The 27,864-nt window shown below is 34.0% G+C and overlaps 2 protein-coding genes across 6 annotated transcripts in view; both read right to left on the bottom strand.

Annotated features, from left to right (window-relative positions):
* Positions 1-85: 85 nt before the first annotated feature.
* On the bottom strand, positions 86-8,693 carry si:dkeyp-69e1.8. Of its 2 annotated transcripts, none has more exons than XM_005163905.6 (4): positions 8,466-8,693; positions 8,219-8,321; positions 5,294-5,433; positions 86-3,113 (listed from the first exon to the last, which is right to left on the bottom strand). In XM_005163905.6, the coding sequence occupies exons 2-4, from the start codon at positions 8,310-8,312 to the stop codon at positions 2,343-2,345; spliced, it is 1,005 nt and encodes a 334-aa protein (XP_005163962.1). In that variant the 5' UTR covers positions 8,313-8,321; positions 8,466-8,693; the 3' UTR covers positions 86-2,342. The 2 variants fall into 2 exon arrangements, with proteins under 2 accessions (XP_005163962.1, NP_001120992.1); NM_001127520.1 differs by having other exon boundaries at positions 1,929-3,113; positions 8,558-8,635.
* Positions 8,694-12,124: 3,431 nt separating this feature from the next.
* hmgxb4a (HMG box domain containing 4a) overlaps positions 12,125-27,864 on the bottom strand; it is a 28,423-nt gene continuing 12,683 nt past the window's right edge. The window contains exons 1-13 of one of the 4 annotated variants that reach the window (XM_005163910.5): positions 27,784-27,848; positions 24,102-24,182; positions 23,879-24,018; positions 22,759-22,837; positions 19,866-20,504; positions 17,647-17,880; positions 15,710-15,885; positions 15,541-15,622; positions 15,405-15,469; positions 15,131-15,233; positions 14,848-15,023; positions 12,858-12,980; positions 12,125-12,723 (exon numbers count right to left, since the gene is read on the bottom strand). In XM_005163910.5, the coding sequence (XP_005163967.1) occupies positions 12,679-12,723; positions 12,858-12,980; positions 14,848-15,023; positions 15,131-15,233; positions 15,405-15,469; positions 15,541-15,622; positions 15,710-15,885; positions 17,647-17,880; positions 19,866-20,504; positions 22,759-22,837; positions 23,879-24,018; positions 24,102-24,138 (1,899 nt within the window). In that variant the 5' untranslated portion in view covers positions 24,139-24,182; positions 27,784-27,848 and the 3' untranslated portion in view covers positions 12,125-12,678. Of the gene's footprint in view, positions 12,724-12,857; positions 12,981-14,847; positions 15,024-15,130; positions 15,234-15,404; positions 15,470-15,540; positions 15,623-15,709; positions 15,886-17,646; positions 17,881-19,865; positions 20,505-22,758; positions 22,838-23,878; positions 24,019-24,101; positions 24,183-27,783; positions 27,849-27,864 lie in introns of those variants that run through there. The other 3 variants (XM_009299429.4, NM_001127512.1, XM_073942032.1) reach the window with 3 other exon arrangements.

Raw genomic sequence — 27,864 nt, 5'->3', positions numbered from 1 at the left:
ACACACTGCATGTCTGTATGAGTATACAGTATTCAACATTGAAAGTGAATAAAAAAGTGAAATAAAATTGTTAGACAAGAATTGGTGTTGTTGAATAGTTTAATACGCAAACGCGCACACACACACACACACACACACACACACACACACACACACACACACACACACACACAAACACACCCACACACATTTGCATAAGATTATTTTTTTAATGTGCTCATTTTAAACTTTTCCAATAAATGATTTCTTCAAATCAGTGACCTAAACTGTGTGAGTGCAAAGCCTCCGTGCTAAGAGATATAAATAAAACACGGAAATTAGTCACAGCATTACTCCATTACGCCGCTTTATTTTCATACTCCAGAACAGCTGCAGAAATATTTAAACTGCAGCCCAATTAAGTGACAAAACTGTACATGAAAACCACTAATATGAAGAACGTTATTAAATGTTTGATCATGCAATCGTTCTCAAAATGCATAGCATGCATTTGTTCCATAGCAGCTGTTTAGTGCACCAGTGACCTATTAAAAACAGATATATACCTCAATCTAGAGAGGTTTAAATTAGCAAAAAAAATCTGACATTATAATGTACTGAGAGTTATTTCTCACTTCAAAGAAAATGCTTTAGGATAAGTAGTGATACCGCAAGTTTATGCATATGTTTGTGCATATTTGTTTAAGTTTGTGCATGTGAAGAATAAAGCAATGTGGTGACAGTGTAATGACAGTAATCTTCACTTCATTGCTCTGTGGTGCTTCTGGTGATGCTTTTTAAATGTAAAACACCTGATCATGTCTAGATTTTAAAGCCAAAAAGCTTTAGTGCAAAACTAAAGGTGCACACATGTAATAAGCCAGTATACTTTTATTTGTAATATTTGTTTTGGTGTTAAGCTTTAAATACTCTTTAAATGTTTGGTAACACTTTATAATATTTTTCATTAAAAATATAAAAAATAGCTATCATTGTGGGTTTGTGTGTGTGTGTGTATATATATATATATATACACACACACACACACACACAGTCAGAATTATTAGCCCCTCTTTGATTTTTAAATATTTCCCAAAAGAACTTAACAGATCATTAGTTACTGTACATTCAAATAGCTGAACATTTCTTTGTAAACATAAAATTAAGATTTCAATTCAAAATATGATTTCTTTATATATTATGATTTATATTGTTTATTACGACTTGTATTATGATTTAATTTATTGCATATGCGTTTATTGAAGCCAAAGTGTTTTTTTCAGGTATCAAATCTAAAGTAATAGTTTAAGGGTTTGTTTTGTGCATTGCTGATATTTATTTAGATTTCTGAGTTTAAAAATTAAGTATGTTCTGCATTTTTGCCATTGTTTCCTGAAGATATGGACTAAAAAATCATTGTAACAGTTTATATATGTACATGTATGTTTTTATACTTACTGTTAATATACTTATTTAAAAAATCATTTTATGAAGAAAACAATAAAAAACTTGAATTAAAAAAAAATTATTACAGAAAATACTAATTAATTGACAATGTCCTTCAAACCACAAGCTTTTGCTCGTTAGACACCATGAATACATACATTTTCCCTTTTTTATTAAAATAATTTAGTAGATAAAAGTCAGGATAAGTTCAAAATTTACTTAAAAATATCTTAAATTTTAAAAAGGGTTAAAGTAGCCACTTTCTAAGTCACTTTAATACATTTTGTTTGATATTGACATCAAAATAAGACTAAAAATATGCAATTCTAAACATTATTGTAATCTGAAATAATAAATGATGTTTTGGATTTTTTTTTAATTCAATTTAAATTTTAATTTCTGTTTAATTTCAATGTTGCAGTTCAGCATTTCTCTAAAATAGTAACATAATTTGTGGTGAAAAAATATTTTATTTAATTATCAGCATGCAAAACTTAATTAGACCACACTTTACAATGAGGTTCATTAATTCATCTTAAAGTATTTACTAACATGAACTAAGAATAAAAAATACTTGCACAGCATTTATCAAGCATTGTTAATGTTAATTTCAGCATTCAAAAATGATTCCTAAAATCATATTGAAGTTGTTATTGTTAACAGTTAACATTAGTTAATGTACTGAGTTAACAACAACTAACAATAAACAACTGTGTTTTCATTAATGTTAACAAAAATGAATAAATACTGTAATAAATGTATTGTTCATGTTAATAAATATATCACCTAATGCAACCTTACTGTAAAGTGTTACCCTAGCTAATTGAATGCATAAGAATAACTGATCTGTTTATTGGGGCGAACATTTTATAATGTAATGAAAAATACAATAAGCTGTTACCAAACTGTTTAGTTGCTCATTTCTTTTTCCTTCTCTCCACCTCTGTGGCCACAGAGCCCACCGTTGCTCCCATGGCCCCTCCTAAAGACCCCCCGACGAACAGCCCCACAATGGAGCCCAGCAGAGTACTGCCCCTCACCATTTTCGGCAGCCACAGAAGCCACCCGACCACACTGTCCCACAACCAGCGCATAAATGGCAAGTCCTCAGGCTTGGCGACGCAGAGCTCTGTGATTCCCTCCACCAGGAGATCATCCACACTTCTCTCCGCTTCAGCTCTTGTTCCCTCAGAATCACTCTCTCCTCGACTCCTCGAAATCTCCTCCTCCTTCTCCTTCACTCTTCTCTCTGCCTCCTGCAAAAGAGGGCATGTGTAAAACGGTGTCCCGCTTTCTTTTACCATCCGTTCCACCTTCGTCAGCAGCTCCTCAACGTTGTCTTTCTCCTCTGGCCTCAAAGGATGCTCTCGCTCTCCGCATTTTTGCACGAGCTCCAATAAATCGACTCGTTCTGTACTGAGAAACTCGCTAAGAAGAACATCCTCTGGCAGCTGGTCCATGTGGGTGAAGAGCACCATTGTGTGTTTGCTCACAGCTTCAGGGCCGAATACTTTTTCGATGGTCTCCAGAATCTGAAGCTCCAGGTTGCTGTGCCGGTGAACAGGAACACAGAGCAGGAAAGCGTGAGGCCCCGGGGCCGATAAAGCAGCACAGAGCGAAAATTGGCGGCGGACGTCCTCAGCAGGACGCTCTACGCACAGACGCTCAGGTGTGTCCACCACTGCTACCTGGGAAGAAAACAAACAGTCAGAAAAATCACCCTTAAATTTACCAAGAGCACTAATAGGTCCATTTAGACACAGATTTTAAAGAAAAAAGTATTAATAGGAATGATGATATATTTTATTTGGATACAATTCAGTAAACGCCCCTTTAACAGGCATTGTAACCACCTGGTCGACTTTTTATCCATAGGCTTATTAGGCTATCATTGTTATTTTAATTGAGTATTACTATTCATCAGAGTTGTGTCAGTATATTATTCAATGCATGGTGGCCCAAAAGAATATTTTCAAGGATTTAATTTACTTTAAAATAAGAGAGTACTAATATATGTATTTGCATATAAAAATGTAGAATGATTATAAGATAAAATTATTATTAATAACAATAATTTTAATAATAATAATAATGAATTTTGAAGCATCTTTCTACGCTGTATAAAAATGCTGGGCTTCCACACAAATGATTTGTGTTGGTACAACATGAAGGAATTAAGTTACATTATTAGTTTTTTATATTCTAGATTAAGCATAAAACAATTAACTTGTCCAAAAAACTGAAGAATTGTGTTATTTCATCTTATGTTGTATAAGTAGTTCCAACAAACTGCAAATGTCATTTTTTTGAGTGTAGCATCCAAATTGCATGAACCATAATTAATAAAAAAATATTTAAAAAAAAAAAGTCAAACTGCAGTCATTTTAACAGTGCAAGTGGCATCTTTCGTGCTAGGTGTTTATCTATATTATAGTTATAGTTTATTATCATGTATATATTAACATATAATTAAATATTAGATGAATTTAAATGACATTAGGCCACTGTGTGTGTGTGTGTATATATATATATATATATATATATATATATATATATATATAGTTTTTATATTTTTAAAATCCCTATAAAAGTCTTAAGGCCTCATTAATTAACATTTGTTAATGCGTTAATAATTATAGTAATAATAATGAAAAATTAATTTGTTACAGTTTTTATTGATCTTTCTAATCAGAAGTTAAACTAATAAGTTTTGTAACTTATGTAACTATACTAATAACATGTCAGTAATAAAAATATTTAATTAATAAAGTTAATTATGATTTAGTTAATGTATATGAGCAATTCCATGCAAATGTCAACCATGTCATGAAAAAATTAACTGCGAAATCGGTTCTAGGTCATTTGCGTAGGCTTGTTTTTTACAGTACTGCAAAAATACTCGAAAATGTCTGTTAGTGTTTTCAAAAAATTATATTTGATTTACCAAAGTCACAAAAGTGGCATTTTCACATCTGTCACATCAATAACAGAGAGATGTCACATCCATAATGCAAAAAATGGAGAATAAAATAAAAATCAGTCATTTTTGTTCTAGCCAGCCAACTCTCATTCTTTTGAGCATTGTTTCTTGGGTTGTGCAGTATGTTGTATACTGTAAACTCAAGACTTTTTTTGATCACATCGATATTTTATTTTCCTCATTTTAAAATACAAAGAAAACGTTTAAAGATTGATATTTTTCTGATCACATAACTCTGTGGTTAGTTCTTTTGGAAAATATAAAAATGTTTCAATATAATGCTGACATATACTTTTTCTGTGAGTTTATGTTTTAAGTTTTTCCAGAAAATGTCACATCCATAACGCTGGATTTGCTCATAAGTAGGTAAAGAAATGTAAGATTAATGAATGATTAGTTGAGCATGAACTAACAGTGAGCAGTTTTTCTATTGTAACTAATGTTAACCTTATTGTAAACATAACGATCACATGTACATTTTTATTTTTTTAATACGTTTCTCATATTTAAACCAAAGCTTTAATATTGAAACCCATGTTTTTAGACAAATATAACCTCTGCTAAAATTTTATTGTCCATAAAACTAAAATTCATTTAATTTCTCTAGTGTTCTCACATGTTCTTGGTTTTATAAATGCACTTTTCTAAACCAATTAACCAACCCAATTACAGTCAGTTACATTTGAAAGAAATTTATTATGGCTTATTACACTAAATATAAATGTCACACAAGTACAATTTTCTGAAATGTTTTAAAATGCAAAATCACAAACTAAATCACTTACATGCCTTGATGGCACTTATAAAAACTATTTACGCAAAGATATACAAAAAGTCAGTGCGTGCAACATTTCTGCAACATCTCAGTATTTGAAGCGAGGCACAAACCTGTCGCCCTGCCAGCGTTGCACGTCTCTTCTGACAGTCAGCATCGGGCGTCTCACACTCGGATGTCGGGCTGCCCAGGATGGCATTGACTGCAGTGCTTTTCGCAGCACCCACTGAACCCAGCAGCACCAGTCTCAACTCTACAACCACAGACAGAAACACAGCATTATTAAACCCAGACATCACATTCTCCGAAAACTCTTATTTTGTCTATTCTCTAAATAGCGGCTTATTACACTATTATCAAATATTTATGTTAATTAGATATTAAATAAATAAAAGACAATTAATTTATTTAAATCTAATCTATTAATTAAGGTTTTTAACCACTGAAGAGTTTTTTTACAGTTCTGGCACATTAACATGAATGGAATTTGTTGCTTTCACTTTAGATTCAATATACAAAATGTGAAGTTTCATGTTTGAATACTTAATGTTGGAGTGTGTGTGTGTTTAGAAATGAATATAATGTAAAGTACATTTTTACAAAAAAAACTAAAATATTACATTTTATTGCAACTTACAGTTAAGCCCTAAACAATTTATAAATTCTGACTTAAAGAATACTTTAAACTTACTTTTATTCAACCAGCAAGCTTTTTCTGATTAGAAATTAGCAGGCTTCTTCCAAAAGATGATAGGACCATGTACATGAGTTAACATTTTATTTACAATTAAACAAAAAAGTTGGTCGGAATTTGTCTGGGTATTTCAGGCTTGACTGTTCATATTTAAATAAATAATTACATTTTAATAAATCGTTCAAAAAATGCATGATTCATTTAGTGACTTTTAAAGTTAAATCAAGGTCATAATAGTGTGACAAATTAATACAAATCTTGGTTTACCAAAGCAAATATTGATGCATTGTTATAAGCAGTTAAATATATTTTGCTTTCTGCAGCTTGTAATTCTACACATGGCTTGAATGTCACTAGAACCAGGATAAGTAAACTGATGTCATTACACAAATCCTTTTTTCTGAAGTTGAACAATGAATGCATAGCAATTTCTGATTTAATATTAATGTCTATATAATAATATATAAAGAAATTAGGTTAAAAGAAATACTGAGTGAAACAAAAAAGATTTAGAGTTGTGGAGTAACCAATAAAAGTGACTTATGTGTGTGTGAATTATGTTTATGCATTTAATACATTAAATAAATTATAATGTCCAATTAAATATATAAAAACTAATGCATTAGCTATAAAAAAAAATGATTAGTGTGAGAAAACGTCAGTTAAAGCCAGTGCAGTTAGCTCATTGCATTCACATGCAATAGCGCCACCTAGAGACTAAACAGATTTTTTTTTTTTTGCATCTTACAACAAAATGAACTGCATATTAAAAATGAAGTCAGCATTTATATTACAGAAATTTTAATTTAAATAGGAGTGTTTCAAATATAATTCATATTTTAATTACGATGAATCCTTTAATTCTTGCAAGTTTCATTTTACTGATTGGTTAAAAAGGAATGAACAGAGATGCGCAATTATTGAAGGACAACATAAAATAAATATGATAATTATTGAATCACATGTAGCACAACATACTATACTGGCATTGGTAACAATTTACAATAAGATTACATTAATGTTTTTTAATGCATTTACTAACATGAATGAACAATACATTTATTACAGTATTTGTTTATGTGGTCAATGATTATTAATGAAAATACAGTTGTTCATTGTTAGTTAATGCTAACTCATGGTGCATTAAGTTAACAAGCATGAATTTGGATATTAGTAACGCGTTAGTAAATACATTAATGAAACCTTTTTGTAAAGTGTGACTCCGAAATCATTCTAAGATGTTTATGTGCACTACAGAAAAAAACCTTTAATGTGCATTATGTGATAATTAATCTAAACCAGAGATGCCCAAACTAGGGCCTACAGGCCACATTTGGCCCATGGTTGGTAACCTTTGATTTGGCCCCCCATCCCATTAGAGAAGAGAGGGAGGATGATAGGGATGATTGGAGATTGTCATTTCAAATTTAATGTAACCTTTGGTTTGTTTCATTGCTGAGCTACAAAACAATTCTGAAACATTAAATGTTTCAATTTCAATGGTGTAAACTAATCAGATTTAGTTTAAAATTTACATACTGTCACCCAACGGATAGAGGACAGTGCAGAGACTTTGGTGAGCAAATCAAGGCTAACGCAGATTTTGCCACTTGTGATAAATGTTATTTAATTTAAAGTTATAATTAAGAAATTTAATAATTAATACGATTTCCATTAATATGTTTTCATTTATTTATAAATATTTATGAAATTAATTAGGAAATTAACCACAGCAACTTTAATGTTAAATAGTTTGCTATGTTTATCGGCCCATGGTTCTTAAAGATATTTATTTTGGGCCTCTCATACAAAAAAATGTGGGCACCCCTACTCTTAACTGATTAGATTTACTCAAGTCAAAATAAAGACACATTAAACAACTTTAACACAAACCCTAAGGTACTTAAAGAAAGCATTACAAAACAAGGTATTACTATGAAACATTTCGAAAAACAAGAGACCACTTTGAAACAAGTTGGGAAAACACAATATTGCCACGTTGTAGGTTGAAAAACTGTAGGAATGATACTGATACCATGTCCCAAAACAAGGTATTACCATGGTACCCGTCTAGAAATATGGTATAAAATAGAAATGTTCAAAAACATGGTATTCCCATGGTGTATGTATGTAAAGAAAAGCTCAGTATTAGACACAATGTATAAACACTTTACTATAAGTATTAAAAAGTCTTTACCTTAAAATTATAAGGTGCTATCTGACATTTTTGCCAAAATTGAGTTATTGACATATTATTAAATGACAACTTATTTACAAGCATTTACAAATACAACCATTTGTGTCAAGCAAAAGTAAACTTCTTCAAATCAAAATGACTTCAGACCTCTTTCCTCAGTATCTGTGTGCCCTCTTCCACTGCTTTGCATTTTTTCTGTCTCTTGTTGGCGAATTCCATCTTGAGTCTTACTTCCCTCCATAGTAAGCACCTTCAAAGAAAACAACAGAAAACTACATTGAGCAACAGACAATGAGTCGTCTTTTTTATGAAGCTTACAGCAGTAGAAAAGAGGCAAATGGAGGACATGATTCCAGTCAGATGAGTCAGCAGAGAGAAACCACAACAAACTTACTTCACCAAGCTCAGCTGGGTAAACCGCTTCCAAACAGCACAAGTACACACTAAAAGATGAGTGTTCAACTTATATGTGCAATGTAGAATTACCTTAAAGAGAAAGACTGGTCTGAGCAGTACCGTATGTTACTGAGCTGCTCTGTGTTTCTCTGCACTTCCTGTTTCTCCTCCTGCTGTTCAAGCAAAACACTGCCGGCTGTGTGGCTCTGTCTGAACATGTGATGCTCTTTCTGCCTCTGAATCACTCCTCTTTTACAAATAATTCTTGAAGGTGTGTCTGTGTGTGGTTTTCACATCCATTGTGGATAAATGGCTAGTTTTATAGTGCTTTTATACTCAGAGCAAGTTAAGAGCTGTTTTCTTTTTTTAAATCTACTGATAACTTACACATTTGCTTGGTCAATGTTGTTGTCATTTTATCTTTTCACTTTTTATCTTCTATAGGCAAATTTCACAGTGTAGCTTATTCTTAGAACGACTAAGGATTCTTGGTAAAGCTGCAATACAGGAATTTCTTGGTTGCAGAGGCTTTACAAATGCACTTATTAACCCCTAATGACTTTATTTTTTACTCATAGATACAATGTGTGTGTACAGTAGTCGACATTTGAAGTGAAGTGGATCAAAATAGTTTTTCAAAATTGCCTTAGGCCGTAATGGGTGTTGTTTAATAGTTTCAAGACAGCATCAGATGTTGACTTCTATATTTAAGTTTTATATTTTAAAGAGCACCTATTTTTCTCCTTTTCCATATTTAATATAAGTCTTTTGTGTCTCCAGAATCAGTCTGTAAGGTTTCAGCTCAAAACACCTATCATTTATTATACCTTTCAGAATATTGGAATTTTCTGCTCTGAACACAACGTAGCTGTTTTTGTTGCCTGTGCCTTTAATGCTAGTTCTCTTTGCCCACCATTCCCACGTTACTGTCAGAGTGTGCCTCAATCTCCGCCTTGGCTGCGTGATAAACAGCATAGTTACAGACACGAAGCAAGCAGATCTTTTGTAACGTACAGTAAGAACTTTCCCAATGGTTATAATTTCATGTATTTGTTGTGGAGTTAATTCAAGCCTTTCTGCAATGATGAGTCACACATAATGTCATTACAAAGTTCATGCACACACATACACACACATTCCACTATTTTTGCATGGCAAATGTGACAGGATACAGGTTAAAATCAAGTGCTGCATGGATATTCGTTATGTTAATGTACAAAATAAACTTGATTCAGTGTCCACAAACCAGAATAGGGTATATGCAGAGCTAGTGTTTCCTCTCATACTGATATACTTCCGGTGTATGGTTAATGTGACTTTTTCAATTTTATACGGTTATTTTACAGCATAGATGTTGTAATGTAATTAAAATATAATCAGTTAAATAGACTTTATCGTTTATTTAGTTGTTAAAGCGTAAACCGAGATAAAAAGCTCACACGTGCCTATCAGGATCAGCAGGTTAGCGCAGAAATGCCATTGGAAACTGGAGTAAAATAAATTTAAATTTGTAATTTAATGCAGTGCTTCTTGTACATTCTGAGACCCACTTTATAGCTTATATCATCTAGGTAGTGAAGATTGTTGATTTTTAAGGAAAACAGATCTTTAACGCGTCAATTTTGTAACGGCATACAGTTCACCGGAATTGTTTGACCTAGCTTACTGACAAATTAAATGTCCTTTTTGCATATACCCTATTAAACCGTCTTCTTTTATAATTGTACTGAAATGCGGCTGTTGTGATAAAGACTGCAATTCATTACAAACATGCACCATTTTAAAAACGTTTTTAACTTGCAAAACTCAATCACATTTGATGATGATTGATGATCACAGTGAGCTGAACAAATCTTTTAATCCTAGTTGCTTTGCGCATGTCCTGTCTGGTTGATATGATTATACGCATAACTATGGAGATATGTTAATATGCGTCTGTCAATCAAGTCGGTGGGTGGGGAACTCGCACTCCTACGATGCACTGCGGTGGGCCTCTAAATTGGATAGATTTGGATCCTATTTTATTGTTAGGACATTATTGTGTTTATATCATCCCAATATGACTGTGGACACACTATTCCTACACACAGTTCTGTCCAAACAGCTTCCAAAAGATGATGTTCACCATAGGTCCCCTTTAAGGTAAGCTATCCCTCTAATAAAACATGGTTATAATAACCAATGTGAACAACAAAAATGTAGTTATTCTTTAATATCAATATCAAATACATTTATATAGACTAATACGCCACAAAACTTTTACGATTTTTAACATTTAATTGCGAAATTCCCATTTTTCAATGCAAATATATTCTTTTATCCATCTAAAACTACTCGCACATTCTCTCATTTAAAATCACCCCCCCACCCCCCCCCACCCCCTATATTTACTCACCCACAGGCCATCCAAGATGTAGGTGTCAAGTTTGTCACTTCAAGATTTTTACATTGGTATTTACGTTTACATTAATTTTAGCTGAAATAATTGTTCTTGGTGATTTATAGAATGCAAATAAATAGTTGCTGGTACTTAAAAAAATCATACTAGCAAAACAAAAGTAATATCCATGATTCCTAACAATACACTGAGTATTTTTAACCCTTGTGCACTGTTCAAATGTACTACCCTTTTCTTATGTTAGGGGTGGATGAAAACATCGACTAAATTAAACTTCTGTAAAAATGCATCAGACATTTTTTTTGTTAATCAACCTCAGTCCTGATCGAAACTACCAAATGTTTTTAAAAATTACAGGAATTTAACTCTTAAATTGCTAAGTTCACAAATGATGTCACTGATTGGGTGACCTCTTGACCTCTTCCCATCAGAAAAACCACCAACAATCAAAAATGCATGATTATTTGATGGCATGATTTTGTAATAAAGACAATGTTGTCGTGTCCAAGACTTTGATAAAAGGTATAAAAAAAAAAAAAATCCAGTCCACGATTACCTATTATATTGAAAATACGTCATTTTGTTTTTTTCCACTAAATCAGTGACATCATTTATGAATTTGGCAATTAAAGAGTTAAAATCCTGTAATTTACTAAGCAATTTAGTTTTTTTAGTTTTGATTAACAGGTTAGAAGGTTGATTAACAGATTTTTGCAAAACAAATTAACAAAAATAAGCATTTTTACAGCAGTTTAATTCAGTGGATGTTTTTATCCCTAACATAAGTGTAGTAGATTTGCCCACAATATTGTTTAGTTTTTCTAAAAAACATGTCAAAATAAGATGCGTCACCAAAAATCATTATACTAGCTGAAACACAGAAAAAGTTATTGCCAAGTAAAAACTCAAAATCACCCCAGAGTGGATGAAAACATCCCTAACAGCACATAACTGTTAAGTGAAACGATCAGACTGTGCAAGAAATACATCAAGAATATTATTCATCAGACATTATCGACTAGCCAGCAGCTAGCTCTCCGCAACTGTCACATGGGCCCCCAATTAAGCTCTTTGAGAGTACAGAAGGTGCTATATAAATGTAAGGAATTATTATTATTACCTATAACATACCTTCTTTATAGCTCTCCTGACAAAAAAAAAAGTCAGTTACTTTTTGTATGCTTTAAAGATTAATAAAAGACAGAAAATTAAATGTTTAGGTGAAATGTCCCTTTACAAATAATAATAAAGACTTGATGTAACTTTAAAATGATTTTATACATGCTTGTCCTGTAAACATGCTAAAAGTTGAAAACTATAATATTATTATTATTACAACATTTACATTACAAAAATACAATATGTAAGACATCAAACAATGGCAGCGCAGTCAAACTGCTGTTGATATAAATTAACAATCAATGTTAAATTAGAAAAAAATAGCATTTGGTCCTAAAATGAAAACTGCACATATCAGTATAAAACAAACAAAAAATGTTTTGGACATTATGAAAGCATGTGAATTAGACCACACTCACAAACAGATCTTAGCACAGATACTGAGACGCTGACACAAACACAAAAGAGAAACCTCAAAAGTCTTCTCTAAAATAGTATCTCTTTTTTTTTTTTACAACATTAAAAAAAGACTAACATTTTAAATACTATTTTTAAAAACATGTCATAGACAAAGAATGTCCGTCGATCAAAAAAAGTAAAAAAAACAAACAAACAACAACAACTCTGTCTGGTCCTGTGTTGTGGGAATGTGTCCAAATGTTACCCAGTCTCTTAAAAGTGCCTTTAAAAAGATTCATAGTCCAGGCATTATGTAAGCGATGTTGTCCAGAGTATTTGACTGCAAAAACAAGGATCATGAAAACAGTTAAAATAATAAACTTTACATAATAAATTGCAATAAAAAAAATATCGTGAAGAAAAAAGAACATTTTTGTATAAAAAAAAAAGCAGCCGTTTGTGCAAGTGTCTCACCAGAATGTTTCGTGGACAGCCGTTGAGCTGCGGAACTTGTGCTGTTAAGCAGGTTAATGGACCAAGAGCACATAGAATAGAGTCTAACAGAACCGAAAGACTGCCCGACACCGCCACCATTCCCTACAGGAACAGAAACATTTATACAGATGACTAAATACTTGCCATTATCTGCACAGGTCTGACAATATAATGTGAATGCTTGCTTTTATTGAGTTAAAATCACAATATGTAAGATTTTTGCATGAAAATCTTTAAACCACTAGAACAGCATTACATATTTTGTAGACTTGTGTATTTACATTATCCCAAATATTTCAAAGAACATTCAAATGCAGAAGTATTGCTTCTATAGTTGAAATAATGAACTGGAGCTCATGTCTAATAATAAAATTACTGAACTGCGGCTTCTCACATTGTTTGAGAAACATACAAACATGAAAAAACAAATGAACAAATTACTTGTTCAGCAACCCAAAACACGAATAAACTGATGTCTAATTATTATTATCGCCTTTTGGAGCATGATATTCATGAAATGACGGAATTGCTTTTCAACAAGAGGTTACATGCGCTGGTGAAGATTAAAGATGCAGATGAGAGGTTTGCACTGACTGTGTACACTCATCAGCCACTTTATTAGGTACACCTTACTAGTCTTGAGTTGGACCCACTTTTGCCTTCAGAACTGCCTTAATCCTTCATGGCATAGATTCAACAAGGTATTGGAAATATTCCTAAGATTTTGGTCCCTATTTGGTCCATATGCAGTTGCTGTAGATTTGTCAACTGCACATCTATAATGTAAATCTCCTATTCCCAAAGGTGCTCTATTGGATTGAGCCTGGTGACTGTGGAGGCCATTTGAGTACAGTGAACTCATTGTCATGTTCAAGAAACCAGTCTGAGATGATTCACACTTTATGACATGTCACATTATCCTGCTGGAAGTAGCCATCAAAAGATAGGTACACTGTGGTCATTAAGTGATGGACATGGTCAGCAACAATACTCAGGTAGGTTGTGGTGGTGACACGATGCTCAGATGGTACTAATGGGCCTAAAGTGTGCCAAGAAAATATTCCCAACACCATTAAACCACCACCACCACCAGCCTGAACCATTGATAGAAGGCAGGATGGATTCATGCTTTCATGTTGTTGACGCCAAATTCTGACCCTACCATCCAAATGTCGCAACAGAAATCAAGACTCATCTGACCAGGCAAAGTTTTTCCAATCTTCTATTGTAATTTTGTTGAACCTGTACGAATTGTAGCCTCATGTACTTCTGACAGGAGCGGCACCCACACATCTGCTGTTGTAGCCCATCTGCCTCAAGGTTGTACATGTTGTGCGTTCAGAAATGCTCTTCTGCGTACCCCAGTTGTAATGAGTGGTTATTTGAGTTACTGTTGGCTTTTCATCAGCTGGAACCAGTCTGGCCATTCTCCTCTGACTTCTGGCATCAAAAACATCAAATAAGGCCTAAATGCTCAATGTGTGTAATTTTTCTGCATTTGGTAACATTTCGGAGACTGTTAGGGGCTGTGTGTGTTCATTATTTTTTTATTTATATAATGTAATTGCAGACTTTACAGCAGGCTATTTCACAATATCACTGATCTTTAGCTGTACAGCTTTATTTTACATTCCCTTGAGGGAGAATGACGTCGACTGCAACTGTCTAACATCACGTCTACCGAAAGGGTACCATTTATCAGTGAAAATGCAAGACTGAAAAAGGTGACCCGTACCCAACTGAACCATAGCACTCAGTGCAAACAATGCTTTATTTGTCACTTTATTGCCTTTATCTCTAATCTAATAAAAGGTGTGTTCAGCATTGTTTGTGAATTGTGTGAATTTTCAGACATCCAAAAACAAGATGATTACTTGATCCAAACAAGACATCTAAAAACAACTCGATTACTCAGCTAATTTTTTATATTCTGCATTATAAAAAGGGATTTTATTTCAGCATCACAAACCTCTGTCTCCTGAAGTCGGTGTCCAATCAGAGACAGCGACTCTCCCAGCAGCTGCAGGTGAGCTGCTGCATCTATCGGATCCACATCAGGGACTCGAGCTGGAGACAAAGACATGCCCAGAGACGAGCGGCCCTGAGGGGCCAAACCTGACCCTAAACTAAACGCTTTACTGGAGCCTGAAACAAACAGATACACAGGGATATTAAAGGAAATGTGTTGATGCGTGAGTCAGAATATGAAGTGTGCGAGACTGAAAACATGAACTGATATGCTTTGGTCTCACCTTTACTTTTACTGTCTGAGGTTGTTAAGGTTTTCCGCTTGACGGTCATAGCTTCAGCTTTATTCTGCTTGTGCTGGAGATATTGAGCTTTCTGTCTCCATACCTTCAGTGTCAGAAACGGCACAGAAAAACAGGATGTTCAGCAATGTCGCACATTCAACTGAAATTACAAACCTCTACCATCACTTTCAAGCACAAAAAGTCAACAATGTAAAATGTCTAACCCACTTATAAAAAGGTAGGTATTTAAAAGGTAGAGATAAAAAGCGCTGACCAGTTTATCTTTTTCCGGCAGCTGTTTCCACACCTCTGCGAGTTTCTTACTCAGCTCCCCGAAAACTGAACAAGATTCAACCAGTCACCAAACAGCACAAGATGATTGACAGCAGTGCACATGGGTTCTCTCTCACCTAATCCAGGCTGCTCTGCGTTGATATTGACCCTGTACTCTTTACAGAACACCTGATAGGCCGTCATGTTCTTCTTCTTCGGCTGATAGGATGAAGGAGAGAATATAATTAATGGTGAAATTCAAACCTCAAGTCGCTTCCAAAGCTGTAATAAAGTGATTTAGTTGACCTTGTCCTTGTCATGTTTGTCTCGCTCTTTTTCCTCCTTTTTCTTTTTCTTCTCGCCTATTAGTTCAATGCTTTGATGTTGATGCGATGAGGTGGGCGGAGCCATAGGGTACATGCCACCGGAAGAGCTGTGATTGGATGAGCTGTGAGTGTGGGAGTGGCTTCTAGGCTGATCCCCTGGTTTGCGCGGAGAGAAATTTAAATCAAACAAAAAGTGCTTCAGGGACAGGTAATGTGTCAGTGCACGTTGGATAAGGGATTCATAAAAATAAACAATAAAACTAATGAAAGTCCAAGGCACTCAAAAAGTATTCAAAAAGTATTAAAAAACAAAACTAGCCAATTTAGTGTTGAAGGTTTCATGGCTAAATTTGACCAGCCTGGTGGCCAATCTTCATTGATTGCACATTCCACAAGTAAGAGCAGAGTGTGATGGTTTAATTAGCAGAGTAAAGCTGCGGTCACACTTGACTTTTCTCCCCATAAACTTCCATTCATATGCACACGAATGCATCAGACCGGAAGCGCAGGGTCATGTGTCAAAAATCGCATCACTTGACTGCGTGAGACCAATCAAGGATCAGAACATGCCCTCTGGACAGAAATTTAAGACATGGAGCAATCGCTCACTTTTTTAATGTCTAAGTATCTTGTTTTAAGCCGCCCCTTTTCGCAGCGCCATACGACAGAATTTTGCACACACAAACTCTAGTGTGACCGCAGCTTAATAGCACAGTTTTACTTAAAATATTGCAATGCACATAACATTATGCGTGACATATCAGAGGTCAAAAAGAGGACAAATTGTTAGTGCATGTCTCGCTGGCACATCTGTCACCAAGACAGCAAGTGTTTATAATGTATCAAGAGCCACGGTATCCAGGCTAATGTCAGCATACCACCAAGAAGGATGAACTACATCCAAAAGGAGTAACTGTGGAACTGTCTGAAATGGACGACTGAGTGGTAACAGATTGTATTAAAAAAACATAAAACTGCAGCTGCCCAACTCACTGCAGAATTAAATGTGCATCTTAACTCTCCTGTTTTCACCAACGCTGTATTCAGGGAGCTCCACAGGGTGGCCAGGCTGCTATAGGCAAACCTTTGGTAACTCGTGGTAATGCCAAACGTTGAGAAAATCTTGGGCTATCGACAATGTGAAACATGTATTGTCCTCTGATGAGTACACCTTCACTGATTTTTCAACATCTGGGTTCTGCTTGTTGGGTGTGTCACTGCCAAGGACTAACAATACATTATGGAGGACCATGAGTACCCAATGGGTCAAACATAGTATACTGAAGGCAGTGCTGTGTGTCAGGATGATAATGCAACAATATACATAGCAAGACAGGTGACAGAGTGGTTTGATAAACATGAAAGTGAAGTTGAACATCTCTCATGGCCTGCACAGTCACCATATTCAAATATTATTAAGCCACTTTGAAGTGTTTTGGAGGAGCGAGTCAAAAACATTTTCCTTCACCATATCACATAGTGACTGGGCCAGTATTCTGCAATAATGGTTCAGAAACCCTCCAGCCACTGTGGACTTGTATCTCTCATTCCTAAGATGAATTAATGCTGTATTGGCTGCAAAAGGAGGTCCTACACCATCCTAATGAATCATTGTTGTCTAAAACCAGACATTTCAGTTTCATCGTCCAACCCCTGTAGTTCTCTAGGTAAATTGCATCAAGAATTTCAGACATTTTGTGTATTAATTGTGCAAATAAGGAATTATTTAATTGAATATGCACTCATTTGCATATATTTAAATACAAAAATCTGAACAATGAAAGAAATCAGGTTTAAAACTCGTGTTTTGATTTATGAGTATTTATTTTTTTATCACTCCATAGTTCAGAAAATACCATGACCAGCATTTTTTTTTTGTAGAATCCCTCACCTTAAGTAAACTTAAATGTGTCTCACCTTGACTGCTTTTCTTCCCTCCACTTCCTCCTTTGCTGTGTTTCTTCTCGCGGGATCCTTTCTCTCGATCTCGGTCTCGCTCTTTATCTTTTTTCTTTTTGCTTTTCTTGCTCTTTTTCTTCTTTTTGGAGAGACGTGTGTAGGAGTCGTCAATCACTAACTCTCCAGCCTCTAGTTCTCCTCCTGAAGATGAGCTCTCTCCTCCCATGCCTGCGTAAGACCCGCCATAATGACCTGCCGTTCATGTTGGAGAACAAAATATTTAGGATATGTTTACCACAGACCTTACTTTGCTCAAAAATATTTCTTTCATTAAATATTGAAGGACATTTGTCTATCATTCTTCTCCATCAAATGCAATAGGTTGTATTAATTGTTGTATTAAAGAGACAGTTCATCCAAAAAAATGTATTCTGTCATAATTTACTTAATCTTCACTTAGTTCAAACTTTTATGAGTTTCTTTCTTCTATTTAACATATTTTGAAGAAAACTGGAAACCTGTAACCATTGACTTCCATAGTGTCTGTTTTTTTACTTTGGCAGTCAGTAGTTTCAGCTTTCTCCAAGATATCTTCCTTTGTGTTCAACAGAAGCTCATAAAGGATTGAAAATAACTGAGTGAGAGTAAATTAAATTTTTGGGTGAATTATTGCTTTAAACCATTTAATGACTGCTCAGTCTTGTTGTGGCTGTCATTCACAAATAATATAAAATAGGTTTATTTATATTTTTACTCAACTATTTTGGTTAAGATTTTCAGCTTTTTAGACACAATAATTAGTACAGAATCATTAGATTAAAGAGCACCCATTTCACACCTTTTTCAAGATTTAATATAAGACTTTTGTGTCTCCAGAATGTGTCTGTAAAGTTAAACCTCGAAATACTCATCCGATTATTTATTTTACCTTTTTAAATCTGGGAAATTTGAGCTGTTAGGACATTGTAGCTTTTTTGTTGCATGTGCCTTTAGGGCAAATAAGCTGTTTCTTCCTGCCCACCATTCCCACCTGCATGTCAGAGCCATAGAGATTGTATTGCATGTAGCCTTCACGTAGATAAACAGCACAGTGACAGACAAGAATGAAGCAGATCTCTTTTAATACAGTAAGAACTTTCCCAACTGTTATTTGATGAATTTGTTGTGGAGTTAATTCAAGCCTTTCTGCAATGATGAGTCACACACACAAAAGCGTTATGAAGTTGTGCGCGTGCACACACACACACACGTTTAGCTTTGCACTGTTTATGCATGACAAATATGACAGGATACACGTTAATATACACATTATGTTAATGTACAAAATAAACCTAATTTAAGTCCACAAATTGGGATTGAAGCACCTTCTTTATAATTGTACTGACACGTAGCAATTTCACTGTATTTATTACAAACATGCACTGTTTAAAAAATGTTTTAAACTTGTAAAACTCATTCTTGAGTTGGAGATGATCACAGAGAGCTGAAGAGATCTTTTAATCCCAATTGCTTTGTGCACATCCTGTTTTGTAAATAAGATTTTACGCATTACTACGAAGAAATGTTAATAAGCATTTGTCAATCAATTCGGTGGGTGGGAAAACCGCAATTCTATGTCACATTGTGGTGGGCCTCAAAATGGGAGGGATTTGGATGTCATTTTAATGTCAGGAAATTTAAAAGAAAAAAAAAACTTATCAACTCCAATATATCTGTGGACACACTATACCTACACACTTTTCTGTTCAAACTTTCATCATAGGTGCCCTTTGAAAATGTTTAGTGCCTAGTTACATTAAAAAACAGCAATCTTTTGTACCTTAATTACATTTTAATAATTTTTTTTGTTATGTATTATATTTATGCAAATTTGTTGATCTAAATCACTATATATAAAAGTTTAAAATAAATTTGCTCATAAAACCTACTTCAATTAACCATTTTAACTTAACTATATATTTTATCTATCTATCTATCTATCTATCTATCTATCCATCCATCCATCCATCCATCCATCCATACATACATATATACATACATATATACATACATATATACATACATATATACACACACACACACATATATATATATATATATATATATATATATATATATATATATATATATATATATATATATATATATATATATATATATTATCTGCAGCTTATTTACAAAAAAGGATATAAAGCACCCTTTAAAAAAAAATAATGAAAGAATATCTTTTGGCTCACCCTCGACCTCCACCTCTTTCCCCACGACAGGCAGCGGCTCTCGGATGTGCTGCTTTTTCTTTGGTGGCTTTGACATCATCTTGTCCTTCTCCTTGTCTTTCTCCTTCTTAATCCCTCCTTTCTTTGAGCCGGAGGACGAATGATGGCCTGCAACACCTGAAGAAGAGGAAGAAGACTGTCCAGGAAAGTCATTCACCCCTGCACCTTCACTCTTCTCTTTTGAAGAAAGGATGAGCTTCATCTTCAGGCCTTCAGCTTCACAGAGCGTCAGCGGCTCTCCTTTCGCAGCTCCTCCATGAAACAGCAGAGACTTCGAAGAGGAGGAGGAGTGTTTTTTAGATGAGGACGAGCCGGGCGGACGTGAATGCGGGTATGAGTGGCTGCTGTTTTTGGAGCTGCCATCACGCTTGCGCTCTTTGGAGGAGTGTGAGGAGGCGTGTTGAGGGTAGGAGGGTTTTTTGTGGAGGTGAGGGGGCGGCTCGGAGCCTGTGGCCAGCGGGGACGTGATGGCCTCCAGGAGACCCATGGCAGTGTCTGTGGTGTGGGACGGGTGAGAGGAGGACGACGAGGTCAGAGAGGGCGAGCGGTCTGAAGACTTGCGCTTCTTCTTGTGAGGAGGCTGACCAGAGCTGTGGTGGTCTGAGAGGAGACGTCAGACGTGAGTTTTAATGCGAAATCAATATGTGATTCAGGAGAAGTGCTTTTTGAAGAAATTAATTTAAAGATAGAGGCATTTTAAGACGAGAAATGAGGGCTGTGAATCTTTGGGTAGACAGCGAATCGATTTGATTCACAATTCATAGATTTCTGATTTGATTCAAGATTGATTTTTGTAAATTTGATTCAACACAATGAAATTCGATTCGGTAAACTGTTAGATTCTGAAGCTTATATTTTGACACTTTTGCATTCGAGTAACTAAAATACATTTACACATTTTAAGACAAGAAACTAGGGCTGTGAATATTTGGATAGATAGCAAATTGATTTGATTCACGATTCATGACCGCCTGTCGGATACACTCTTTCCTCTCTATGCACCAGGCACTTTATTAGAAACAATTCTATTTTTCTAATTTAATAAAATGTAATTTTTATATTTTGTTCTTTTTATAGCGATATTCTTCATTTCTATAGTTTGAAATATTTTAGATTTGGTCTTATATTTTATATATAGTTGAAGTCATATTTATTAGCCACCCTATATTATTAGCCCCTATATATTTTTTACCGCAGTTTCTTTTTAGCGTAAAGAAGTTTTTTCAATCACATTTCTAAACATAATAGTTTTATCAACTCATTTATAATAACTGATTTATTTCATCTTTGCTATGATGACAGTAATTATTATTTAACTTGACATTTTTCAAGACACTTCTATACAGCTTAAAGTGACATTTAAAGGTTTAACTAGTCTAACTAGGCAGGTTAGGGCAATTAGGCAAGTTATTGTATAACGATGGTTTGTCGTTAGCATCAGCTCTGCGTGACTAAAATATTTTTAAAACATAAAAAAAAAAACCTGTCTAAAAGAAATACTTCAGCCATGGTGTCGTCCTTCCTCCATCAAGCAAAAGTAACTCCAATATTAAATGTATAATTTAAATAAAAATTCTTTTAAAAATCTTAAAAAAAAAAAAAAGTTTTGATTCAGCATTTGTTTTACCGCTGTCACTCTCTCTCTCGTGTGAATGCGGCACACTGAAAATGGCGGATATGTGTAAATGGCTGCGCAGATGTACAAATCTACATTTATTGACAGACAGTTTGGGCTTTTTATCAAAATTATGGGAATTATCGGCCTGACAATATTTCATTGGATGAACATTTTTTAGTCTTTTGGCCTTACTCAGGATATAAAAATACATATAAATACATTTACAGTTGAAGTCATAACTATTAGCCCCCCTAAATTATTCACCCTTCTGTGTAATTTTTTTCCCAATTTCTATTTAACGGAGAGAAGATTTCTTTCACACATTTATAAACATAATAGTTTTAATAACTCATCTATAATAACTGATTTATTTTATCTTTGCCATGATGACAGTAAATAATATTTGACTAGATATTTTTCAAGACACTTCTATACAGCTTAAAGTGACATTTAAAGGCTTAACCAGGTTAATTAGGTTAACTGGGCAGGTTAGGGTAATTAGGGAATTTTTTGTATAACGATGGTTTGTTTTGAAGACTGTCTGAAAAAAATAGCTCAAAGAGGCTGATAATTTTGTCCCTAAAATGCTTTTTAAAAAATTAAAAACTGCTTTCATTCTAGCCAAATTAAAACAAATAAGACTTTCTCCAGAATAAAAAAACATTATCAGACATACTGTGAAAATTTCCTTGCTCTGTTAAACATCATTTAGGAAACATTTAAAAAAGAAAGAAAAACTCAAAGGGGGGATAATAATTCTGACTTCAACTGTAGATCATTTATTTTAATCATTACAATTGGAATGTGAAGAGACTTTCAATAATATACATTTCCACATTTGTAGCAACTAGATAGAACTTATGTATTTTAAGCTGGAAAAAAATAATTCAATATATTCAATGAAACATTTAATTGTTTACATTGCATACATTGTGTTTAATCGTAAACATTGCATTTATTTGTTTAAATAGAGCAACACAGTAAGTCTGAGCAAACTTGAGCTTCAGCTCCTTTATCACAGACTAACACAATTCCAATTGACACAATTTCATTGAAAAAACTAAAAGCTAGTAATGTTGTATCTTGGTTCTTCAGCAGGGGTCTCCAACATTACTTCATATGCTACGTTTTAAAAACTAAAAGAGATACTCATGTCAGAGTCACTGAATATTTCAAATAAATGAAATCTCATGAATAGAGAAACTGATGTCTCTAAAATAAGACAGAACTCCTCACCTCTGTGATAGTAATCATCACTCGAATGCTTCTTCTTTTTCTTGTGAGAATCTCCTCCTAGCAGGAAAAGCTCAGAATCCTAAAAAGATGACAGTGCATGTTCAAACAGCCAAATATGTGAAGTAATACAACTCATGTATGGCCACTGATCTACGACTACAGCTATGCTCTGATCAGACCATACAGATAAACCCCTGTAATTCTGCATATATTTATTCTAGGGGATTTGATTTAAATTACTTCTAGACTATGAAATATGTTAACAAATATGCACTAAAACATTCAAATAAAAGTAGATTTGTTTAGGTAGGCTTTCACAAAGTGCAATGAATATGAAAATAAAGAAGCTTTTGAGAAAACTACAAGACTTAATATCAATCAAGTATAATCTGCACGCCTAATCAAACAGTTTAGCCCATTAAACAAGCTTGTAATTGTATTTATTTGTCTCTTTATATTTATTTTACATTTATTATATATTATAATATTATTTATTATAACATATTGCATTCAAAATTAATGTATATAGAGGTAGTTTTATGTAGTAAGTCAATAACTCTTTCAACAGTTTTTTAAGGTTATTATTAATGAAATAAAGTAGTTTATTATTTCTTTTATGTAATCTAGTCGATTTATGTTTTAAAATAACCATTTTATTTGGGATTAATCAATATATTTTCTTCATGATTTTGTATTTATATATTATGTGAATATTTTAATGACCTTGTATTTTGAATGTCATGTTTGTTTCTTGTAAAGCTATATTTTTAAATAGCATGTTTAATTTTTTAAATATGACTTGTATGCAATTTTGGCAGCAAAATAATTATTTTACTCACATATGAGAACACTGATCGCAGCATCTCTAAGCAAGAATCAATGACTAGTGGTCTGAGAGAGGAAAAAAAAGTCCAAATATTTCTCAGGCCAGATGTTACAGTAACATCACATCAAGTTGCTTGTTCATTAATATCCTTAGGAACTACTTTGAAGTTGTCACTTGTATTGTTTTTTTCACATAACAAGGTTATGGATCATATACTGTATACTGCAATCAATTATCAATTGTTATTATAACTGCAACTTGTTGTTTGACATCACCGTAACTCCCTGCTGTTACCTTGTGGTGTTTCTTGGAGGTTTTGCACACCTGTGCTGCGATTTCTTCTTCCTCTCTCAACAGATCTTTATAAGAACGCTTCTTCTCTCTTTGGCTGCGACCTGCAACAAGACTGACCTCTCCTTCAGCACCTGGAACATCTACAGGGAAACCACATTTCAATGTAGGTTTGTTAGGGATTTGTTTTGAGTGTATTGTGGTTCTTTTGTGTGACAGACTTTACCCATCATTCCTTTCTTTCTGATCTCCTCAAAGGCCATGTTCAGTCCTTGCTCTTCAGCTGGAACTGGTCAGTCATGCGAGTCTAATGCACAAGAACAAATGCAAGTTGCAGATCAGTCAAAAAAACTAATTATATGAGTGCTTTATGAAATTCTAGATCCAGAGTTTTTTATTTTTATTTTTTTGCTTGTTTTAAATTGTTCTTGTGTTCTATACTTATCTTTCTTTCTAGACATTTTAAAGTACAAATGAAACCAAAACTAACCATAGGATTTGGTTCTAATCAGCTCACATTGCCATTTTGTGATGAACAATTAATATGCGCATGTCATTAAGAAAAAATAAATAGTTTGCCTTTATAATCTAAAATTAAAATCCTAAATGCACTTCCTGTTTTTTCCAGTTAAATTTTCATGATTTTGAGGTATTGGGCGTGGTTAACATTTAACCACGCCTCTTTAGTCAGTCAGTTTTGATAACAAACAGTAATGGTTGAGGAGGACGTGTCAACCTAACAAGGTTGTAATAACTTGACTAAAACTCATTTCCCAATCTTACTGAATGAAAAGCCTACTTTACTTTATCCAATCAGCTCGCAGAAGAAAAAACAAGCCACGCCCACTGTTTTCTCATTTAATATTCTGTTTCTAAAGGAACTGTCACAATCCGCTTGTTAGGTGGTGAGGTATGGAATACTGTTTGCAGGTCCAAGCTGCTGCTCATTTAAATTAAGGAAATATTCGTTTATGACCACTTCCATGGTATTTTAGTCATTAAAGTGAATTTTCTATGAATTGATGGTGTACACACAACAGTCTCTGGACTTGCTGCATCACAGACATCAATATTTGTACAATTTATAAAACATTTATCACTTTCTGGCCATCTGATATTAAGCATGGATATATATATATATATATATATATATATATATATATATATATATATATATATATATATATATATATATATATATATATATATATATTGCGATCGTGATTTTCGAAAGTAGTACATCGCTTTGGAAATGTTTATTTTTACCATTTGTTGAGTGTTCCCATATAGTTTGATATGGTGCTTGGACTCAAAAGCCGCTCGGCGTGACATCACAGTTATCAAGTTGATAGGAAAAGAACTATTTAATGGTTGCAGCTTCAGGTTCATGTGGACTTTAATGAAAATAAAAAAAGCTTCTTTTTTTGTTGAAGAATTTGAGAAAACTCGATTCTGTTATTTCATCTTTTCCCCATTGCGTAATTCTAGGGCACTAAAAAGTACATTAAAAAGGACATAAATATATATATATTTTTATATATACAAAATATATTTTTAAATTATTTGTATAAAATGTACAAAATTGGGCAATTGTAATGGACAACATTATACGTCTTTCTTGTCTTTAAAGACATTTCTTTTGGATACACATCGCAATATAAGAGGAAAAAGACTATTGCAACTTCTCATGCTGATTTTAAAACATAAATGACCTTTCGTGCATAGATAACTAATAATTCTGTTTTCAACACAATATCTGCACTGCCTTGCAGCCTGTAGTGTCAGACTACATGTTTGTGTGTCAAATTATATTAAAAAAATAATAATAATAATTATATATATATATATATATATATATATATATATATATATATATATATTGTGTTTTCTCTTCAAGCTTATGATGCCTGAATTCTTATCTACTGCTTTTAAAATTATATAACTCTTCCAGCAGCTTATTAAAAATAAAAGTAGTAAGTGTATGTAACGTGGAATTTGGCAAATTATGCATGAATTAATGGAATTGCTGTTAGGCATGGGACGATAACCGTTTTCAAGGTATACCGTGATTTGGAAAAGTCAAAGTTTTAAAAGTGCCAACATTTTCTGCTATACCGTTCTTACGGTATACGTAACATTTTATTTACGTTTTTGTTGTTGTGTTTTAGGACAACAGCATCTCCTGCAGAAAAGATTTCCAAAGATGCCGTTTTAAACCATAAGGAGATCTGTGTTTTTGAAACTAACGAAGACAGCAGAAGTCAATGATTGATTTTAATTATTTAGCCTTACATGTTAACTACTCCAAAATATTATAAATGTTTCTCAAAAAAAATATTTTGTGCTGAAAGGGGAAAAAGTTTTTGTTTTTTATGCATATATTTAAAAAGAATATATATTAGAACAGTAATCACGACACCATGAAACCATGATGTTCTTATCTAAGATTATCATACCATCAGAATCTAACCGGCCCATGCTGTATTCATAATAAAATTATAATAAATGGCATGCCTTTTTATGCAAGAAAAACTACTGTAAAATCATACACACACACAAAAAAAACTCAAGTCTTCATAACAACCTACCAAAATAAAAGTTTAGTTTAACACATGAAAGAAAAATAATACTTCTGTACGGGAAAAAATGTACTTAAATTTACTTCTCAGATAAAAAAACATTTTTACGTTTTTTTTTTTTTTTAACAGCTCTAAAAAGCCATTATAATGGAGTACAGAACACCCAAAAAATATTAAATTGGAACTTGGGAAATAATGAAACATTTTCCAGGCCCTGAGTATACTCATAGTGCTAAAACATATTTGATCATGGACTAAAAGCAAACATAAGTTTGCTTTATAAGTGCAAAACATATTTTAGTATTATATCGTCAGGTATTATCCCAATACAGAACCAAAGGTGTGCCATATAATCAGATGTTTAACAATTCAAACATAAAGGGCAAATATATAAAAACTTAAAACACTTTTTAACACGTGACAGAAAAATGTCAGATTAAAAATAGTATAATTATTTTTCATAATTTTAAAGAATTTTCAAGCTTTAAACAGCACCAGGTAGCCACTAAAATGGAGTACAGAAAAATAAGGGGAAAAAAGTATTAAATTAGACAGTGAGTAATAATGAAACATTTCCCAGTCCCCGTGTGCGCCAAAACAATTTGATCTTGGACTAAAAGCAAAAAAGGTATTCCAGAAAGTGTTTTACTATTATAGTGGAGGGTATTAAACAATACAAAACAGAAATGATTATGCCACATAATCAGATGTTACACTTTAAGGACAAATAAATAAAAACTTATGCTGAAGCAAAAGATCGAAAAGCTACACTCTTTTCCACTCATCCTCCAGTTGCCATTAAATTGTTCTTCAAGTTGCGACAGTGTAGCATGCAGAAGTGTTAAAGCACTGTGAAGCCGCTCTCCTGAACGCACACACAAACACACACAGTCATTAGTGAGGGATCGGGCTCTACAACACGCATCAGTTTCCTCCAGCCGCTTCAGTCAAGCTTCCAGTGACAATTGCTGGAATCCAACAACACGATCTGCCTCGACACTCGATATTACACATTTCCCGCCTACTTTCGAAGAAATGCAGACTCGCACACCCCCTTCCCTTCGCTTCATCAGGATCCAGCGCTTCCCTGTTGAAACTCAAGAGGATTTGAGCTGCTGCGGGCGAGCGGCGCGTCTCTGCCGGACCGTCCGGCGCGCGCGGACCCGCTGCTGCGGCGCACACAGGCCGGTATCGGGTTACAACTCGAATAACCGCGCGCTACCGCTATGCAACATTAAGGGTTTTTAATGTACTGCAAAATTGGCACGGAATGCACGCGATTTGTATGGACATAATACAAGTGTTGTGCAATAATCGCTGAAATATTACCTCGGGTTGGATGTGGGTTTAGTTGGCGCGCGACGCCGTCTTTGATGGGAGTCAACAACAAAAGCAGCCAAAGATGAGGAG

Source organism: Danio rerio, chromosome 3 (assembly GCF_049306965.1).
Source record: "Danio rerio strain Tuebingen ecotype United States chromosome 3, GRCz12tu, whole genome shotgun sequence".
NCBI classification, from domain to species: Eukaryota; Metazoa; Chordata; class Actinopteri; order Cypriniformes; family Danionidae; genus Danio; species Danio rerio.
The sequence above is the reverse complement of the archived record's forward strand: the minus strand, read 5'-3'. Positions and strand labels throughout refer to the sequence as shown.

What these genes read in the sequence shown, in the direction of transcription:
- si:dkeyp-69e1.8 (XM_005163905.6), bottom strand. Translation starts at nt 8,312, where the DNA reads ATGGAGGGAAGTAAGACTCAAGATGGAATTCGCCAACAAGAGACAGAA. An exon ending in CACAGATACTGAGGAAAGAG is followed by an intron (nt 5,434 to 8,218) that starts GTCTGAAGTCAT and finishes CTGTGGTTGTAG; the next exon opens with AGTTGAGACTGGTGCTGCTG. An exon ending in CAACGCTGGCAGGGCGACAG is followed by an intron (nt 3,114 to 5,293) that starts GTTTGTGCCTCG and finishes TTTTCTTCCCAG; the next exon opens with GTAGCAGTGGTGGACACACC.